The 21,208-nt window shown below is 51.7% G+C and overlaps 3 protein-coding genes across 3 annotated transcripts; 2 read left to right on the top strand and 1 right to left on the bottom strand.

The window, feature by feature from the left end:
* Positions 1-2,736: 2,736 nt before the first annotated feature.
* On the top strand, positions 2,737-3,426 carry UV8b_06260 (uncharacterized protein; the record flags this gene model as incomplete). The annotated part of the gene is made up of 3 exons (XM_043143757.1): positions 2,737-2,770; positions 2,859-2,903; positions 3,122-3,426. The coding sequence occupies 3 exons, from the start codon at positions 2,737-2,739 to the stop codon at positions 3,424-3,426; spliced, it is 384 nt and encodes a 127-aa protein (XP_042999692.1).
* Positions 3,427-3,941: 515 nt separating this feature from the next.
* UV8b_06259 (uncharacterized protein) lies at positions 3,942-5,526 on the bottom strand (the record flags this gene model as incomplete). Its single annotated transcript, XM_043143756.1, has 2 exons — positions 3,942-4,080; positions 4,181-5,526. The coding sequence occupies 2 exons, from the start codon at positions 5,524-5,526 to the stop codon at positions 3,942-3,944; spliced, it is 1,485 nt and encodes a 494-aa protein (XP_042999691.1).
* A 4,726-nt stretch (positions 5,527-10,252) lies between these two features.
* Positions 10,253-20,242, top strand: UV8b_06258 (uncharacterized protein; the record flags this gene model as incomplete). The annotated part of the gene is made up of 5 exons (XM_043143755.1): positions 10,253-10,590; positions 10,643-16,623; positions 16,708-18,540; positions 18,598-19,385; positions 19,457-20,242. The coding sequence occupies 5 exons, from the start codon at positions 10,253-10,255 to the stop codon at positions 20,240-20,242; spliced, it is 9,726 nt and encodes a 3,241-aa protein (XP_042999690.1).
* Positions 20,243-21,208: the final 966 nt, after the last annotated feature.

Genomic DNA, 21,208 nt, shown 5'->3' with positions numbered 1-21,208 from the left:
TTCTCCGTCACGGGTGGCGTGCTCTGTGCATGAGATACATGAATCGACTCGGCTGGCCGTCCCTCACCTGGATCCGACTGTTGCCGTGAGAGGGCGGCGATGGTGTACTGCGCAGAGTGAGTTGCAGATGCTCTGGCTTGGAAATATCGAGATTTCATTCTAGGCATATGGAGAAAGGGAGAACAATCACCGACCGACCGACCGACCGACCGACCGACCGACTGACTGCTCAGGGACTCGAGCGTGCTTTTTATCAGCGCTTATCTTATCAATGGCCGCCAGGTGTCGCCTTGGCCGACGCTCCGGCGATTGCCCCGTTGCCAGCTGGAAGCCCCCAGCGCCCGTCTTGCTAAATAAGTAAAACCTGGGAAAACCCGAGAAACCGGGAAACAGAGAAACAGAGAAACTGCACTGCACTGCACTGCACAAGACATGACCCATCAACGGCGCACCAGTCTTGCGCGCACATTGCCTCCAGCCTCCTCCATTTGGCATCTGTGCGACGAAGCGACAATGCGACAATGCGACAATGTGCAGGTGTACTCGGTATTCTGAACGACGCCGATACTTGACCGTGTGCGACTCCGAAGGACCTGACGACCGACACGAAATGTGACTCTCTAGCGTCTTGCCCCAAGAGAGACAGCTTCTCGGTTAGCAGGTTGCTGCTGCAGTCAACTCGATCCCGGCTCGGTTGCCGACAATGGGCGCACTGACTGACACGGGCGTCTCTAGGTTTCGGCGGCGTCGATGCGCGACGGCCCCATCGCCTCTGCCCTGACACGGACCGACGCCTCTGCAATATGCCGGCTCTCCATGGCTGCCATGTATCCCACCTGCGGCGGCGCTTGTCCGATAACCACACCAGCCCGCTGCCCGTCCATGTTGGTTCGACATGCCAGCAGCTACACGTCCGTCCCCAAGCCCCCTAGCCCACGCCAAACTCGGCCAGCGACCAAGCCGAGCCCAACCTCCCGCGAGCAGATAGGGGTCTTTGTTCCGGAACAGCCCATCAGATAACGGTGCAGCCAAGCCGTCTGTGATTCGCCGCGCTGCGTAGACGGGCAGTAACCATCGGTTGCACGGAGTACGATGGCTGCAGTCATCGGATGCGTCTCGGTGGGCTAACATACATACAATACAGTCTATGGCCGCGGGACACCGAAATGCCGTGCAGTCAGTCGGTAGAGTGGTAGAATCGCTATCGAGCACCTACACCACCTTCACCTTGTCCAGTCCCGTGTCAGAACCGCATCATGGCGACTCGGGCTCATGTCGACCCTGGCTGTTCAAGAATCGACTGTTCCTCATGTGAAGCGAATTCTCGTAGCGACTTGCCGGTGCCGCCCCCGACGCAAGCAACAAGAGCAGAAGTGGTCCAGGGTGGTAGGGTATCTCGCCGCAAACCTATTCTTGAGGCCGAAGACTACCAGGAGCTTTACCAGCGGTTGTTTATGTAGAGACGACGGCTACATCAAGGCCCAAGTACACATCAGCCCAAATCAAGTTTTCCCAACGCTGCCCTGGCGCCTGTCCCTGGCCCGATTCCCGCAAACGTGCCAGGCGGTAATGCTGGCCAAAGGTCGGGCGCTCTCGATGGACTTGCCGCGCCCACGCACCGCCATGGCAGGATGGAAGTTGGTGTCCTTCTTGGTCCATACCTACTCGATACCTACCTGGTAAGCTAGTTCCATTGGTACATGTACCTTGGCTACCCAGTTCGGTACCTGAACTGTCTGCCGCCCAACCGTACAGGTCCGTCGCAATATCGATGCTTCCATGAGTCATTGCGCAGATCTTCTCCCTGTGGGGTTTCTTGTCCGCGAATGCCTTTCTGCCTCGTTATCGCCTGCCTGTCATGGCAAATGCTCGACGAACTCCAACGACCGGGGGCAGGACAAGGCGGTTGGTCCATGGGGGGGAATTCAATCCCATCATGACAATCTTAGCTGCGCGTAGCTTGCGGCAGAAGACATGAGCGGCAAATTGCTGCATGACGAGCTGCGTCGTATTTGCCCATCTCGGCGTCTTTGGCTCGTAGAGCATAACACCGCGATCTACTGCAGTGTCTCGTGGTGTTGTTGATACCCCCCAAGGGAAGAAAAATCGACGGCAAAAAAAAAAAAAAAAAAAAAGGAAAACAAAAAGATCCAAAGACCGCAGAATCAGGACTTTTCTCCTAGTAACTGTCACATTAATTCATTGTTATCCGCTTAACAGATATCCGTTTCTTAAAGACAAAATGGGCAGCCAGAGCCCCCGGACACTCAAAGGGTGTTTTCCTACCGCGCGTCATGTAAAGCCAAGGCTCAACAGAGCCCGCCCGCTCTTTATGCGGCGGTCACATCGTAGTGCCACAAAAGAAGCAATTGAGCGCGGGCAACTGCACGACAACACGATACACATCTACTTTTTGGGTGGTTTGCCCGCAAGTCAGCAGCAGAGTGATGCAGCCAAAATGCAAAGGTGGGCTTTCCTCAGCCGCGCGCCCAACTGCATCAGTTCTCGCTTTTGCTGGCATACAGGCAAAACACCAAATTTATCGAGATATCGTCGGCAGTTGACCCGGGTTGTAATATTTTTTTTACTGACAAGCTGCTATACTATACCTCTCAGTAGGAATCTCTATAGTGCTGGCTCCACGCCATGTTCAACACGTGAGGGACTTGCGTTTACAGCGCTCCCTTGGCAACGCATATATTCATCGGGTACAAACGATTTGAGCCATTGGCTGCGATGTGCATGATGTGCGTCCCTATCAATGATCACTGTGCGTGATACTTGTCTTGCGACGATTCGCTCACCAGCACAACTATCGGGTAGCCTTGCATCACTAAACAAAACCCTTTGGTGCCTAGTCTGGTCTCCGTCGTCATCCCCCGGATACCCTCACAATTCGATGAGTGAGGCAAGCTCTCATATCGGGGGAAACAAGACTGCAAGCAAAACTGGTTCTAATTGAAAAGAGGTATAGGTATCCTGAAACGTCCTAAAGGCTAACTAAATGCTAGACCGCTTATTCCAAAGCCCACCAACAACGCCCACGCCCTGCCATGTCTGAAAAAACAAGTAAACATGGATATATATTGCTGAGCAAAGAAGCTACAAGCGTCCTTCCCAGTGGACGGAAAAGAAGAAAAGAAGCCCCGGGTTAACAATTACATACAAAACATCAGTAATGAGACAACCCCGGTAGAGGAAACAAAGATCGTTAGTCAACGTGACATGGCACCGACCAGCGGCCAGGTGATGAGCGAGACGGTGTTCTGCGTATCGCCTGACTGCTGCATGCTGTCCAGAATGCCGTCTCGCACTTGTACCAGAGAAAGAAAAAAAGAGACAGACATGCGGAAAATGTTGCCGCTGAGCGTATTTTACTTGTATTGTGACTTCGAAGAGGTTGCCGTGCCACGGTATCCATCGTGATGTTGTTTCCCAAGTTGGAGTATTGACTTGTTGCCAATGTCAACTCAACAATCCCTAATTCCAAGCGTGCAAGCGCAAGATATCATATCCGACAAACTTGCGGCAAAAGCCTGCCGAAACAGCGACACAGGACGCTGTCCGCCTTCCAGATCGGGCTGGCTATGGCAATTCACCTGTTGCTGGTGTGGGTCCGCTCATGGTTCTTTTGACACAGGTGCCTTGCAGGATGAAGAAAGCCCGAAAACTATGACGAGGTGGGGGGGGGGGGGGACTATGACATCGGACGCAATGCTGTGTGTAGCAAGACCCCGTTCTGAAAATGAAATTTGGGCCCCTAAAAAAAAAGACCTCGGACCGAGGATTGATGATGCCTCCGTCTCGTGGTTCGTTTGCCGCGCCCGGTTCGGCGCGGCAGAGCTTCTTCAAGCTTCGATAGCAGTTCTGTCAGCCGAGTTGTTTCACGTGTCTCAAATACGACTGGCATCAGGCTCCTTCCTCATTTGTACGGATTCATTTTATAGACTCGTGTTCAATGGGCCCATTGGTCCGGCTCCGTGCAGTCGCTGTTGTAGAACCTTGTCGGCGTCCGCTGTCACTTGCCGCAAAGGAACAAAGTAGTTTTGCCCTCTCCATCCGACCGAAGGCCTTGCATTTCTAGAACCTTGCGGATTTGAGCCAGTGCTCACTGCCCAGCCCGTAATGACATGTCGCCGACATCGCAGCAAACCAAATTTAGTACGTCACAGGGATCCACCTGATTGGGACACCGTTGGAGCCGACCTCGTAGGGTTTGACGGATGCTCGGCGAGGCGGTAGCACCCAACGAGCGCGACCTGGTTTTTGATTGTCAAGTTTGCCGCGTCGTCGCATCGCCATTTCCATCACAGCGATGCGAATGAAATCCGGGTTCTCTCGCATCTCTCGTTGCCGCATGCCAGGGACAGATTCAGTGTGCTGGCTTGTCTTGATGGCGTGGTGACCGTTGACAGGGGAGGGAGGCCGCGAGGCATTGCCAACACCTGACGGCGTGCGTGGCGACGGGGGAGCAGATCGGGAGCGATGAACCTTGTAGGTCTGCATCTGGATGGAGGCGGAGAAAGTGCCGGGAGCTCTTGGCTTCGGCCGAGAATCCAGGTGACTGCTCGTGGTAGGGTTGAGATAGCGACGCAACTCAGCCGAGGGCATCTCTCCAGTAACCGGTGGTCGCCGCTCATCCATGTATGGGACGTTCGGATCAATGGTCAAGATGGAGCGCGTCAAGAAGTCGTCTGCTGCAATGGATGGAAAATTCAGGTTTGAGAAGGATTTAGCTGCTAGCCGCAAGGCTCGTAAAGAAGCGGTCAAGTTGGACTTGAATGCAGATCGAAGTGGCTTGAAGGGCTGGAGAAGCGGATACGACGAGTTGTCCTCGTCCGACCGCTCAGCCGGAGGAAGCACAAGCTCCTCAATCTCGAGGCTCTCCATGGCGGCAAGAGGGTGCTCCTTGGTGGCGTCAGGTGGTGAGCGAACAGGCTCCAAGGACTTGCGCATCAAACTATGTCGCCGCTTCGCAGAAGAACTAATACTTCTCGGTGTCTCGAGGGAAGAAGCCATGTCTGTAGAGAGGGATTCCCCGCCCAACGACGGGACAGAATCCGCAGATGTCGTCCTTGCCAACACTGAACCAATATTGCCTTCTAGAGCGCTGAAATCATCATCTGGCAAATCCTCCGGTGGCGACAAGAGCAAATCCAAGGGCCCGCGCCCGAGGGATAAGCTGAATGCCTTCTCCGACACATGCTGGTCACTGACGATTTCCTCGAGGGTGAAGGACCTGTCAACCCGACGACGTCGCCGCTGGGGCCTAGGAATGTCAGTGAGGGCTAGGAGTGCGGCAACAGAAGGCGAGATCGAATCCGTAGAGTGAATTTGTTTCCGCTGCCGGCGGTGATGCGAGAAATCCTTCTTCAAATGGTACTTCTCGTCGCCAAGACTTCGCCTGGGTATTTGGACTGGGCTCGTTGGAGTTGTTGGCCTGGAATGTCCGGTGGTGGTACTGGAGGGACTCGACGTAGCCGGACTCTCGCTTGTGTGCCGTTTTGTTTTGTTACGTATTGACATTGCTGCATGAAATGCGGAAGACGTTGAGCTGACAGAGGAGCAACTGGAAGAGGGCGATTCCACCGGTGTGACTCTGACTGTGACTGCGATGTCGTCGTGGGCGTCGTCTTGGGCGTCTTCGTCGTCGGATGCACCAAGTGCATACTTTGATGCAAGGCTGCAGCAATGATGAGGAGGATCAGTCACTCCAAATGTATCGCAGCAAAGTACGGGTCTTGTCAATGTCGTAGGCCGCCTACGAAGAGGGCATGATGAAGGTGAAAGCGAAAGAGAAGGACTAGTCGAGGTGGGCTGTCTCGGATAACTCAGGAAAATGGTAGATCTCATCTTGCGAGAAAGGGAGTCGACATAACTGGCGACTGGGGCATACTTGCATCCCAACCTGGTCGGGATGGGCCACTGCAAATGCAAAAAGTGCCTCGTCGAGAAGGGAAGTCGGGTGCGCGTCACCAAGAGGTTACAGTGGGTGGATATGCTTCAGGGGACCACGGTCCTGGTCCTGGAACGGGATGTGCGTCAATCGTCAAACCCTGTCTGTCGTAGTAGTACTAGTGGCACGACGTCCGACGTCCCGTCGTCTGGCAGAGACTGCGGGGGAAATGATTCCCTGTCCTTGTGAAGACGAGGGTCGCGTGCCGGCGAGGCATCTAGTGGGTAAGCAAGAATAAACGTCGTGCACTGGATCCACCAAATTGAAACCCAAGAGCGGCAGGTCGCCGCGGTTTACTGCAGGTATATCACTCGGACGGAGCCTCGGACTGTGTGATCGCCTGGCAGAGTAGAAGCAGGGCTGGGAGCAGTTCTGGAAGATGAAATAAGGTGACTGAGTAGGTTGGCTTGCAGCGGAAGCAGGGTTCCGGCCTGTGCGTTGGGCGACGACGAGGGTGAGGAAAGTTGGTAGGGATGAAGGAGACGGGGGTTTCAAGATAAGAACGGCTCTAGGCGATGGAGATGAGCCAGAGACGGAAAGAGCGGCCGACAAGAACAAGGTGACGTGTTTGCCCGTCTGTAATTGCACCGATAAGGAATGGCCCGGTGGCAGAGCAGGCCAGGCCCAGTGGCAGAGCCCAGTGGCAGAGCCTAGTCAAAGATGTCCGCAGGGTCTGGTTGGTTCTAATTACTAACAATTCTTCGTGTTGGGGGCGTCGACCGGTAGCTGATACCGTTGGACCCGCTATCAGCGAGTCAAGCACTTTGACTTGCCTAAGGTTGGGTGCCAGGTGTCCAGGCCTAGCGCCGTGGTAGCTGATTAAGGCAAAGCGGCAAAACGCCTGTCTCCGTAGTCCGGGGTCCCGTCCCTACCGTGCAGAGGCCGTGAGGAAGCAATTGCTGAGTCGCTCCGAGGAAGCTGCCACGAGACTAGCAAAGACCCTCACCCGACACACCATGAGGGATTGGATGGATGGTGCGACGGGGGACCCGTCAGTAAGGGCATGTGGCGAGGAGAGGTCAGGCAATAATATTATATGACGCATCGATAAGGGCATGCAAATTGAGCTTCTTCAAATCCATCTGTTGATCCAATCAGGTGCGCCGGGGCCCTTTCCAGGTGCTGGCGACAGCCCGACAAGGAAGGCACCATGGAGTCATGTACCAACAAACCCCCTTACTCCGTACTCTGAGATTGTATAACCGCTTAAGCCCACCACGTAGGGCAGGAACGCATTGATCAAAGGCTTTCGGAAGCAACCGCGGTGTAACTGCCAACCTAGGAACCAGAGAGCAGGTAGGCTTCGTTGGCAACACAAGAAGTCTGGTGGTCGTTACATCAGAATGGCCTCTGCGTCGTCTGGGTGGCCCCCTTGTCGACCCATCATCAACAAGTCATGGCCTATCAGGCACAAGATTTGTAATCCCGTCTAGACTTGTGGCCTTGTGGCCTTGTGGCCACCACCAGCTTATCAACCTCGACGCGCGTTTGGGCACTAGCCAAGCGGAGGAATGGGATGTGACGCTAATAAGCCCGTGGCATAAATGGCTGCCCACTCATGATTGTGTCCTGTGATGACCCAGCAGCCAATAGACCGTGCGGCCACCAAAACGTTACATCCACCCATTTCACATCCGCGACATGTCCATACTAGATGTAAAAAGGCTCATTTAAAAAGCCCTGTGAGGTATTATTGTCGAAGAGTCGCGCAACAGCTTAGGATAATTCTTTCGGCGTCACAATCCAGGACGAACGCGTCCGTCCATGGCATTCAATGCTTGGTTTGTGTCCTTGGCGGGTCGTCGGCACCGGGAAAAAGAAACATTGATGAGTCAGTAGTGCCGACACCAAGTATTCGTTCCCTCGACCAGCAAAAAACTGAATGCCATGTTATCAACCGCGACGGCTTTATTTAGGTACTAAGTCGTCGTTCTCTCGCACCGACCTTGCGAGCGTCGGGCAGTCGGATCGCCATGTCACTTACCTATGTACCTCTAGGCACAGCTCTTGCGCTCCTCCTGTTGACCTTTGGTTTTCGCGCATGCTGCACCTTCGGCATCGACAGCTTTGCTCAACGGATGCACTGCGATAACGATTAGGGATCGAATGACGCAGCATAAAAGTCACCGTCACGGTACTCCGTATTGTAACCGCATTGCATTTCTGATTCCCTCAACTGTTGATCTTATCAACTTGGTGCTGTCCGTTGCATGAACGACGGCTTGGCATCCCAGACGATGGCTATCTAGATGAAATCGTGACGACAATCAATCCTTGGCGAGAACATGCAGAGCCGTCCTCCCCTATCCCGATCCAGAATACGGAGTACAAAGTCACGGAAACTCGATCGATCTGCGCACAACTCGCCCCTACTTCCGTCCCTCTGTGCTCGATCATGGTGGCATCACTGTATCAGTGTATCGCAAAGTTCGTTCCCACCAACACTTTATCCAATACAGCCAACACACGTCGCAAAACCAGCCTCTTGATTATTGAGTAAAGATGCCGGCTTCAATTCCCCTTTTTCGTTAATTCGGGATGATTGATTGGAATCACGGCCATTGGACCAGCCCAAACAACGTTTTTGACAACAATTCTGCTTATCAGCGAAATTCCATTTGTCAGGCGCCTGCATCCTGTCGTCACACCCACCGAAATGCGGGGGGGGGGGGGGGGGCGGGGGGGTCACCTCTTCCCAGGGTCTGGGGTGGAGTAAAAGGCAAGGCGGCTTAATCTGCGGATGGCAAGTCATCTGGGCAGGCACGATGATGGGGGTGGCATTAGGCCTTGCATCAAGGACGTGAAGTGTACTGGTCTATATTGGGAGCAAGCTCCTGCCACCGTGTCCGAGATATGCATAATTCAGCTACTGCTTGGAATCGCCCATTGATTTCTTTGGACTTTTGGTGATAAAAGTCGGAAAGATGAGTTAAAATTACCTTGTCGCTTGGCAAATTACTCTTGGGCGGGGATTGCCCGCTCTGTACCCCGTAATTCGTAGCGTTCAGCCAAGTTATCCGTCGAATTAAATAAAACATAAAAACATAAAAATAGCCCGGCTACGGATAATCTTTAGCGCAAGTTTCGACACAGCTACAATGGCAGGCCTCAATGCCATCTGTCTGAGTACCTTCATCCAAGCTTTCTCCTGATATAGCCAAGCTGTTGAACTAAAACACCTTAGAATCCTTCAACATCACAAGTCCAAGTTAGAAGGATTAAAGCCTCAAAATTTGGCAATCAAATATTCCTGAGGTTGTTCACAGTAGGATCTTTCCCAGTGTTGAAAAGTGGCGAAGAAATGTTGCCTGACGACAAGACGTTTCTTCGCCTGAGGCCACAAATCACTTGTGAGGCCACAAAGCTCTGACCTCTAAGATTATTGTTTTCGGGTCAAGTGAGAGGACATTCACATTCGCAGAGACAGATTGCAATGAATTACCGCCGACTCACACAACAAACGCCGTCATTGTACGCGTCGACGCGGGAGACCTGCTTGCGTGGGTGATTTTCACCGTTGACCTTCGGAGCAATGACCACACAGGTTAATGTCCAATAGAGTTGGCTCGCGTGATGGCGCTCACAATAGCAATGCGTTTGCATCTGGAGAGATTCACCTCCAGATGCCGAATAGGGCAAGAATTAGAACGCACAGCTTCTTGATGAATCTAAGGGCCAAGTATCTACTACGGCAAATGACAACTCACCATCGATCACTAAGCGAGCTGAACCAACGATGTCGGCCATCCTCGCCTGCCTTGTAAGATCAAACTGGACCAAATTGCAACGAATTCGAGGTTCTATAAAACGCAACCCTTTTTTGTGAACTTGGAGGCAAAACATACAGTATCGTCGAAACGACATCTAACGTTAATCGATCAATTGGCAAATCCTACTGCTATGTCACTATCTCCTGTGAGCAACTTACAAAGCATGTTGGGCCAGAAACTGTGGCAGGTATCTCGAACGGGCAAGGATCCAAGGCTATATTGGATGAGCCAAGAATGCCATGCAGTCTGTTCTCAAAAGGTTCTTTTTGCTCCTGAGGCACGTCGCCGTCATGTTTACATTCATTGACGGGCTCAAACAGCTGCCCAGGCTCCAGGACTGTGTCTTGCAAACGCGAAATTCTGCGTTTGAATCACAGCTTACGCTGGTCAAGGCTTTTCCCAGGCCTATAGCCTTTTCAGAGGTTGAGGAAGTCTCAGATTTAAAACAGACTGCCGCCCAAAACATCCCAAGATCATAGACAAATCTCCGTCGTTAATCAGTGTTGCGGGAAAAAAAATTGCAAAAATGGAAAATTCTAAAGAAGAAATCTTTAATATGTTGTTTGAGCATCTTGTACTCCCACCCAAGTTACCAGGAGAACTATCTGATGTCGCCGACCTTAACAAGCAGCTGACAACGCGCTTGCAGGGTGCTTGCAAAACTGTCTTTGATGCTGAAGTTGGCACTACCTTTGATGCGATTAGCAAATCTTTAGACCTTGCTAACAAGATGAACGGGAGTCTTCTCAAGAAAGAGCACTTACTTGAGGGGCTCCGTCTGCTGGGTTCAGAGAGTGCTGCTGAATGGCTCATTTTTCACATCAGCGAACAAAATTGCGGCCTTCTTATACACCGGAATCAAATGTTAGTTAAATGACACGATAAGAAACACAGTTCTTGTGCTGATAAACGTTAGTATGGATGAAGTCATTTTTGAATCATTTGAAGCTTCAGCATCGGCTGGTTCTGTACTCGGGACGAAGCAGGCTCTGTGCTGGAACTTTCCTGGGCGAACTGTTGCTGTTCCTCTCAACGAGCTTAAAGCTGAATCTTTTAATGACACCCTTGCCAGTTTTCTGGAACAAGCCAATGAATTCAGTTTTGATCAATTTGCAGCTCGCGCATTAAAGAAAGGCAAAAGGGTGGTGGAGACTCGCGACACTCCTAATCCCGCCCTGATCAGCGAAATGCTAATGTCTTTGCTTGAGGCGGTTGGGAGACCAGTCCAAGTCCCCAGCGTTCAGAAACGTATCAGGGATGATGTCGTTCTCTCGGCCTTGCATCCTTGGAGACGATCTCCTTTCTGGCTCATTCTCCGAGTAGCCGTGCAACGCATGCTTTCAAACATATGCGAAGATGGCAACGATTCTGCACGAATCCACTTCAAAGTTATTATGTGCGTGGTTTTTGCACAGTTTCTTAAGGAGTCAAGTGACGTGTTGCATCCTGAAAAAGTCTTAATGGTGCGATCCAAACTTTGCCGCCGGCTTGCAAAACTTGAGACCGAACGATCCATCGCATCAGCAGGTCTTCGTCCCATCTATGATAGATACATAACCAAACTTGGCGATTATTTCGAATCAACTGTCGAAATAGTGAGTAAGAATATTGAAGTCAAATGGGAGGATCACAGAAGGAAGACCAAGCGATTCATACCACGACTGGCGAAGCGTGTACCAGTCCGAGACTTAGTCTTGACCTTGCCGAACAGTCTAGAAGAACTTCAGAAGCTTCTGCACACAAAAATAGACGTGTCTGATAGTTTTTCACCTGGTACACAGATCTCGAAAGAGGGAGCGGTCTCCAAAATTGATAGCCTCGCAAGCCACTGCTTAACTCTGCTAGATAATGCTGCTCTCGCTATGTCGACCATCAAGCCTTCCTCACCCTCCAACAAGGGTCAGAAAATCTCAGAAGCTATTGCAAACTATATTGCAGCTGTGGGGAACACGTACCATCATGAACCACAACTCATGAGTCAGTTCCTACTTAACTTGTTCGAGCTCTGGGTTGCGTTGGACGTTGCAGCCACGAAAAGTTGTCCTCTTCTGCGCACATACCATCCAGTGTTTGTTCCGGAGGCATTGGATATGCTTTGCCTGCCTACCAAAAGCCAGATGGAGCGCCTCACCACCGTTCAGCAGTACTTGGTCAACCGAATCAAGGCTTGTAAGCCAAATCGAGGGTCTATTTTTAGCGATCCCCATGAATCTACGTCTTTTGCCACATTATATGTTCAGCAAGATCCTGATTTGACTGCTCTTTGCTCGAAAATTGATATTGCTTCCGAAAAGAGTCGGGCTGAAAAAAAATCTGAACTGGAAAGTCTTATGAATCAGTACGAGAATTTGACCAGAGAGATTGATCATATGACTTGTCTTTGCAGTTTCAACAAAGATGGAAGCCGCAACGTTCGCGGTTGCACCAGGTGCTGGAAATGGCGTAGTAGAAAAAATCTCACGATCGGACTTCACGAGGACTTCCTTCCAGATATTAAGCACAACTCACATCGGGCTGCTATCATCTTTGAGCTAGGAGGCCCGGAGTATCTGATGAATTATCGAGAAGCGACTTGGAGCCTTATCATGATGGGCAGAAAGGATTTAGAAGGCAGCAAGCCTGAGCTTCTACTCTCGGAATATCCTCCTCTAAGAAGGTTTTGGAAAAGAAGTACAACAGACAGCTCGTTGACTTTGGCATCGAAAATAAAGTCATTTTGCCGAACGCATTACAAATCAGTGCGCCTTCCCAAAGACCTCAATGAAGTCATTGTATCATTTGGGCCTCAATTCCGCCTCTACGATGCAAAAGCTGCTGCCTGGGTTGAGGATCCTAGCAGCCCCCCATGGTACCATCGTTTGCTAGGGACTTGGCTGCCTGAAAAGATATCAGATCCATTTTGCCATTATTCCTCGTACATGAAGGCGAGGGAAAACCCGAGCTCGTATCAGATTGCAGCAAACCAGACAAATTACCCTGCGACTATGTCTGTTCATGAATTTACGGCTCATCAGCGCGCCATCAGCGGTATCAGTAGGCGTTGGCTGGTTCTTGTGACGGAATTGGCATCTACAAATCTGAACTTTAGTAGTCAGGACACTGTCAGCCTTTTTGACCGCTTGGCCCTGCAGGCTGGACCGCCTTGCCGGAATAGAACTGGAAACATCCTACGCGAGGTTCATCTAGTGTTCCAAGACGTTGACTTTTGCGAAAAGTTGCACGAGCAATTACATCTACGACAGAGCGCTTTGGCCTCAGGCTGTCGCGAGATAAATTGCATGAGCATTCTCGTGACCCTTTGTTTGCGTCTATTCTACCTCTGTCCAGGAGAATTCCGGGAACGCGCAGTAGCGCTGCTTCGCAAATCAAGACGAATGATTTCGGATTGGATCATTCAGCTTCGCGATGAGAGAATGTCTACTGACGACAGCAATCTAGTAGGCAGATTGACAAGCCTTGGCCTTCAAGCTTCGCTGTTATGCCGTCAGACATTCGAGATCTACTCGGAGGAAGTCGACGTTGTTTTCGGAGACGAAGAGGCTTCCATTTTCTTTCGTGCTTCTATTGCGCTCTCTGAAAATTTAGTCGATGACCTAGATAAGCTGAGTCCCGGACTCCAGCGTCTTATGGTCCGAGACCTGTCCACAGTAGGCTCGATGCGTGAAACTATCAAGAATTGGACCAGAGAACATTGTTCTGCCTTTGAAGGCGTCATTAACGAAGCATGGAATAATACAGGAGGACCTCTGGGTTCCCGGTGTTTCTCAGAATGGCAGCTACTCCCAGATACTTTCTGGTTCATGGCAAGAACAACCGCGACAAAGCTAGCGGCGTCTCAGACAGTCCATTACCACGCCATACAAGGACATTTGTTGATCGAAGGAAAACCTCTCGGAAGGTTGCCTTTGCAAATGAGAGAAGATGCAAGTATTCGCGAGCTTTTCCCAGGACAATACCTGTTCACGCGGTCGTCGAGTCTCCGCGGCATGGAATATCAACTTGCTACACAATTCGAGCATCATGACATACATTTTGGACATCGAGAAGGAAAGGTTATTATTCGAGCTGAGTCTGGTGGTTGCCTCTTTGAGCATGTGCCTCGCACGATCTTTGGCCAGGGCTCGAGTTTGGATTTGCCGTCTGGATTGATTGACGACTGTGTGCATTGGCTGAACCTGAATACCGGTACTGTCGAAATATGTCGAAAGCCGGATATCTGGAAAAGTAAGAGGGGAAATTGGATCCTTGATATTCAAACTCGAAGGGCCACTCGTAATCAAGGTAAAGGTAACAAGAACGGCGCAAATGGGAGGGTCAAACATGGAACCTGCTTAGTTGATCCCAACTCGTCCGCTGCAAAGAATATCATCGAAATTTTCCGGAACTTCGAAACTCCGGGTAACTTGACAATTTATCAGTCGCTGGCTCCTAATGGCGTACTTTATGTGGAAATAAAGCGACTGGAACTGAGATTTGAGGTCAACAATAACGGAAGACTTCATTCTCGCCAGTTGCTATCAGAAATTGATCCTGTGCAGGACGTTGGTGCGCTTTATGGTCTGGAAAGCATGCTTGTGCTTCGAAAAACCTCAAACCGCAGAAGCAGAAGCATTATCATTCCTACCGGAGCCTTTTCTTGGATGAAGAAAGGAATGCATGTCTCTGTGAGGATTAAGAACGAGGGAGCGTATGTCCGTTTCTTTGTTGACGATGTCCTTGGCAGGCTTGTTTGCGCACCAGAGCCGTGGCTCCTTTACTTAAAAGCCCTGATTCACGCATCGACGTCATTTCCCCTTCCCGATCGTCTCACTGGTCGTAATGGGACTGAAGAAGCCCATCACTGCCTGGTGTCGGCGAATTGTCAACCATGGACCGTGTTGAATGACGCTGCAAAAGGATTATTGTCTCGCATAGCTAGTCTCAGCCCAGAACGAAGCTTTTATCCTTCCGATAAGAGGGTTTGCCAGAAAGTGATATGGGACGACAATCTAACAGCCACCATTCAGCACGAACAGCTGGCCAATCTCGCCAATAGCATCCTACAACAATCGCATCTGCTAGAGAGCTTTGACACGGCTGGCGATGCAAAGACATCCGCATTCAGTGGCAACATGGCCGCGGAAAGTCTCACTGTTCCCGGAACCATCCGCCGGCAAATATATGAACGTGCCAAATGCCCATCCGATGTTGCACTTGTTCGCGACCCATTAAATGACACAATTTACCCATCTAGAGATCGCGGATCGGAATCTGAAGGCAGTTGTCGAGTGTATAAAGTAGTGCGGAACCTACTCAAAAAGGTCGATAAACCGCCCAAACTTGCTGATTTGGGCCCTATTATGGAAGCCTGGCAGAACATTGCAGGGTTTGACAACTTGTCGATGGCGCTAGATATCCATAAGCTGTTGACGGCCGAGTTACCAACCATTTGGGGGCCTTTCGTTGGGTTACTTAGATTGTCTGATGCTCCCAATGACGATTACAATATACGGTTCAGGCTTGCGCTGCTCGCTTTTGGTAAGAATTGCAAGGCGGACATTATTGATTGGCTTGTTGCTATGGCTCAATACAAAGCGGTTCGAGATGTTGAGCCTCCACAACACGACACATTCACCGGCTTTCGACATTTCCAAAAGCCCGAAAAATTACGGCTGAGAGAAATGATCAAGGAGAATCAGAAGCGCGACATTTCCCTTCTAGCTGGTACTCGAAATAATAAGAAATCTGGTAGCACTCGCTCATTGGATCGAGATCGCTACGAAACTCTGCTTTCGAGGGATGCTGATTGCCTTGCGGATGCGCTCATAGCCCAATGGCCGAACCTGCTGGAATCAAGCAGCGACCTCGAAGAGTTATGTAAGGACTTGGTTCTCGTGTACATTGATGCCGATACTTCCTGGACCCGTCTCGGCCCAGAGTTGGAAAGATTGGCATGCAATCTCAGTCTCTCCAATTACCTTTCCAGCCTCGAACAAGCAGTGGACTGTTTGCAGAAAGGGTTTGGTAAAGAACAAGCTTCACTTCGCGAACCAAAATGTCATACAAATTCTGATAACCCAATGCCATGCTTGGCTCCTGAAACTTTTAGCACCACCCGGAGCTCGTATCAAGCCAAAAGTCTTTCAGGAGACCTGATCTCGACTAATCTTGACATGGGTAAATACATGACACCAGGTCAAGAGACAGGGACAGCTCGGCTGACGAAGCCAGCAAGGGTTGCACGACGTGACAGTTTGGAATGTTTGGAAAAGTCTGATGCACTTTCAAGACTCCCAGAACAGTTTTCAATCCTTTATTCAATCATCAAGCCACTCCTATCTCACGAAGACATATCTCGGCGACAGTACGGCGAAGATCTCGAAAGTTCTCTCAAAGCACTGATTGGATGCCGCACAAGCCCGGAGTTGAATGTGGCACCTTCAGTTACTGGAGATGGTGGGCATGAAATAGCTGCAGCTAAGCAAGCTTTGGACGAGTGCTTGGATCTTATCCGTACCTCCTGTCATTCGAGGGACATCACCTACAGATGGCTCAGCCTAGCGGGAATGTGGCCATGTGTTGGACTTGTCGATATGCTGGAGCAACTCCGAAAAGACCAAGAAACGCATCTCGGCAGTGGAATGAAAGAAGCCCTTGTCCAATGCGGTGTTCTTGTTACAAGATTACAGCGCCTCATTCGCCTCGAAGATGCGACGTTGCGCCGTGATGGAAACCGGATAGCGGAGGAGAAGAGCAATGAGGGACACACGAATTGGAGTCCTCTGCAGTATCCAGAATGGCTTCTTTTCGAAATCGATAGCGGTATCCTCATTCGTCCGGTTCAAGTAGATGTAGCAAAGGCCATCATCGCACCGACATCGAAGAAAAACAGTGTCCTGCAAATGAACATGGGGCAAGGTGAGCAGCATCTCCAGTGATTTCTCTCTATTCATTCGCATTCGCACCGACTAATTTCTTTTTCTCTCTTCCGCGACTCTGCAGGCAAAACATCCTGCGTCACGCCTATGGCAGCGATCCTTCTTGCCGATAAGAACAAGCTCTGCAGGCTTATGGTGCCTAAGCCGCTACTACTTCAGACGGCTCAGGTCATGCAGGCTCGCATTGGTGGACTTGTCGGGCGCAAGGTTTGCCATATTCCCTTCGCCAGGCGATCACCTTGCTCTGCCGAGGTGCTGGACCAGTTTTGGAGTCTGCACAAAACCGCCCAAGGCAATGGTGACATCATGCTTTGTGTGCCGACCCATATCCTCTCGTTCAAACTAAGCGGGCTGCAGCGGCTGGCAGATGAGAAAATGCCAACAGGCAAGCTTATGGTGGAAATTCAGAAATGGCTGGATCGCTCGTGCCGCGACATATTGGACGAGTCTGACCTGACCCTCTCGGTCCAGACACAGCTCATCTATCCCAGTGGACCTATGAACCTGGTGGACGGCCATCCATATCGATGGTACGTAGTGGAAGAGGTTTTGTCATTGGTCGAGAAACACATCGCGGGTTTGCAAGATTCCTTCCAGGGCAAGGTGGAAGTAGATCGCAGGCATGAAGGATTTCCCACGATTTATTTCTTAGATGCCGAGTCTGAAAATGCACTTAACGACCTGCTGCTCTCCGAGATCTGTCGTGGTGCTCTCCCACAGTTACAGTTTACAGAGCCGAGCTCTTCGGCCGCTCGCGAAGACGTCAGAGACATCATCGCCGGCTGTCAGGTGTCGGTGGACGTTTGGGAGAGGGCCACCAAGTCTCTTGTAGATGATAACTTAGGGCCGGGGATTCTATATCTCCTTCGTGGTCTGATATCGGAACGAATCGTACTTCTCTGCTTGAAGAAGCGATGGAATGTTCAATACGGCCTTCATCCAGAGCGACCACCAATTGCCGTGCCGTACGAGGCAAAAGGCGTCCCTTCAGAGACAGCTGAATACGGCCACCCAGAAACGGCTCTGCTTCTCACCTGCCTGGCTTTCTACCAAACTGGGTTATCAAGGACGCAAATCAAGCAGAGCCTGGAATCTGTTATTCAATCTGATGACCCAGCCGCCCAGTACGACCGGTGGGTCTGTGGATGTGACCAGCTGCCGCCGTCGCTTCAGTACTGGAATCTGATCGATCCGGACAATGAGACGCAAGTCAAAGAGCTGTGGGGACTTCTCAGATATGACAGGACTGCTGTAAACCACTATATGAACACATTTGTTTTTCCTGTGCATGCGAAGCAATTCAGCGTCAAGCTGCAGGCCTCGGGCTGGGACATTCCGTTGGTCGCCGTTGACGGCTCAATTAGCGATGGAAGCTTAACAACAGGGTTCAGTGGCACCAATGACAACAAAAGAATGCTTCCCAAGACGATCGAGCAGGATGATCTCCCTGAGCTGATTGGCACCAATGCCGAGGTGCTCTGCCATCTGCTGGAAGCGCGCAACCGAAACTGCCACCATGCTGTGAATGAGAAATCCTCACGGTTAACGGAAATTGAAACTCTGGAACTACTTCAAAAAAAAGAAATCCGTATTCTCATCGATGCTGGTGCTCATATCCTGGAAATGGAGAACTCGGACGTTGCGGAGGCTTGGCTGAAGATTGAGCATGCCGCTGAAGGCGCGGTGTATTTTGGTTCTGACAACCAGGTTATGGTCCGTTCTCGGTTTAAAAAAGGGGCCATACCACTGGTTGCGAGCTCCTTTGTAGGTAATCTCGAAAAGTGTGTCGTGTACTTTGACGAAGGTCACACTCGGGGCACAGATCTACAACTTCCGACCAACGCGAGAGGCGCTGTCACTCTGGGGCTGGGCCAAACCAAAGATCATACAGTTCAAGGTAAGTCAATCCAAAATCAGGCCGAGAAACATGTTTCTTTAGCTGAGGCGTGGGCAGCGGCCATGAGACTGCGAAAACTAGGATCGACCCAATCGGTGGCGTTCATAGCGACACCAGAAGTTCACCAGAGCATCCTGGACGTGCGGAAATCCCAGACGGGGACTTTGCCGGAGTCCGCGACGGCCGGAAAGCCCCCGACAGTGACATCCATCGACGTTGTCCGTTGGCTGCTGGACCAAAGCTGCAAAGCCAATGAGCAAATGATGTCCCTATACCGATCACAATGTCAAGACTTTTGCCGTCGCACCAACAGTTGGTGGAAACACCCGAAATACCACGTTGACAGACGTGATTTGAAAAACGTGCTCCAGGTGATAATGCAGAAAGAAAGCCAGACCCTGGAGCAGCTTTACGGGCCAAGGGGAACGGACTCGCAGCTTTCCGCAGCGCAGCTGGATTATCCCCAGCTCCAAGCCTACGTTTCCGACTTGCCCGAGGTCACACGTGCCAAGACGTTCTCGGCATCTGCGCTGATGGAGGTCGAGCAGGAAAGAGAGGTGGTCTTTGAGGTGGAGCAGGTTCGAGAGCAGCAGCCGCGCCAACAGTACGAGCCCCTCTTGTTCCCCCGGCTTCACCCAGCAATCTCGGAGTTTGCCAAGTCGGGAAGTCTAGACGCTGCAAAGGTGAGCACGATTGGGCCCCTGATACAAGCGTTCGACTACGTGGGCAAGACGAAGCTGGGGCGCAAGTACCGGGTGCGTGCGACAGCCTCGAGCCTCTTTGTGTCTGAGGAGTTTTCCAGGACAGTAGTGCCGGATCGGTCGCGAGTCGAGCGAGACATTTTGGTAAGTCGAGCCTTTGCCCTCTTGTTTTGTTTTCCGACCCCAACTCGAAGCGGTGCTGATGCCAAGCCCAGCGGCCGGTCGAGTGGGTGCTATGGAGCCCGTCTGCGGGGGCCGCTCTGGTCATCATCCCGGAAGAGGCCGACCTCCTGATACCCCTGCTGCGGGAAGTTGAACGGCCCAAGACGTGGCTCCTCAGCTATGCGGCGCCCGTGACAAAGGCGATGCTGGCCCTCAACAAGCTCACGTACCTGACGGTGCCGGGCTGGCCCCGAGACGGCAAACTGCCCGGCTGGCTGGCCATCGAGCTGGGCGTGCTGAGCGGACGGCTGTACTTTGAGTACGCCGAGTACAAGAACATTCTCGCCTGGTTGGGACTCTCGGACGAAGCGGAAGCGGAAGCGGAAGTGGAAGCGGAAGCAGGATCGGAAGCGGGACCGGGGCCGTGGTCTAGGCCATCCGCCGGATTGCCAATCAAGAAGCCTCTCAAGTTTCTGCAAGAGTGGGTTTCTCTGAAGCGCCAGACGCAGGATATATCCTACACGCCTGTCGGCTTCCTCTGCCAGCGCAAGGAGCTGCACGCGGACCACTTTTTCTTCACGTCTGCCGAGCGGCACGAGCACGACGCATCCGCGGCGAGACGGGCGGGGGGCGGAATTCAGCGCGGCCGGGATGCGGAGAGCGAGGATGATGAGGATGAGGACGAGGACGAGGACGAGGATGGGGATGAAGTTGAGGACGAGGACGGGGATGGGGATGAAGTTGAGGATGAGGACGGGGATGGGGATGAAGTTGAGGACGAGGACGAGAATGGGAATGGGAATGAAATCGAGAGTGAGGATGATTTGTACGACAGGTAGCGTGGACGGCCCGTCTCAGCATCAATGACTTGCGATTGGCGCAAGAAGCCATTCGGAAAGGGGGCATGTGATGGGCTGCCCCAATGTCATTGTCACTGCAAAGGCGCGAAAGCGTAATGTTTGCGCACAGCAGATGCAGCGAGAGGGAGTCATGCTGACTGGCGGTTTTGCGAGCGATTGGCAGCGCGTTTGGGATTGATTTAGCAATAGCGTTAGCCTTGACAGATAGTATCTGGGGTTTGATTCAGCATCGGCATCAGCGTAGCATCACCTTCAGTTTCATAATTAGTCTAAAATATAGCATTCGGGTTCAGGATTCAGCATCAGCATCAGCATAGTATCAGCATAGCATCACATAGCCTCAGCTTCAGTTTTATCATTAGTCTACAATATAGCATTCAAGCTCAGTATCCAGCATCAGCATCAGCATCAGCATCAGCATTAGTTAACATCTACTATTCAACCAGCACCAGCACCAGCACCAGCACCAGACCAGCACCAGACCAGCACCAGCACCAGCTCCAGCTCCAGCTCCAGCTCCGCCCTTTCATCAGTATCCAACCTCCATCACCCGCTCCCCAAGGTCCTCCACCCCCAGCGAGGCATCCCCTCCGACGTCGCAGGCCGTCCAGACACCACGTCAGCCGAGACCACACTCGCTGCTCGGCCGTACGGAACGCACCCGACTCTGGCACTGCTCGGCGGCCAGCACACAAAGTAGCCCGCTGTGCGGATGCTGATCCGACCAGACGACAGACCGGCCGGCAAGCCCCGCGAGCAGGAAGCCTGAAGCTGAAGCCTCGACATGACCGCAACGCACCCCCCGACGCGGAAATACACAATACAAAGCAAAGGGAAAGAGAACAAAAAAAAAAACAAAGTTCAAAAGGGACAAAAAGCCGCCCGTTTTTGTGTAGCCCCCGCTGGCTATGGCCTTCCCTCTCTTTCTCGGAATATTCAGCGGTG

The sequence above is a fragment of the Ustilaginoidea virens genome, chromosome 5, assembly GCF_000687475.1.
Source record: "Ustilaginoidea virens chromosome 5, complete sequence".
Classification (NCBI taxonomy): domain Eukaryota; kingdom Fungi; phylum Ascomycota; class Sordariomycetes; order Hypocreales; family Clavicipitaceae; genus Ustilaginoidea; species Ustilaginoidea virens.
This window is presented reverse-complemented; position numbering and strand designations above follow the sequence as displayed.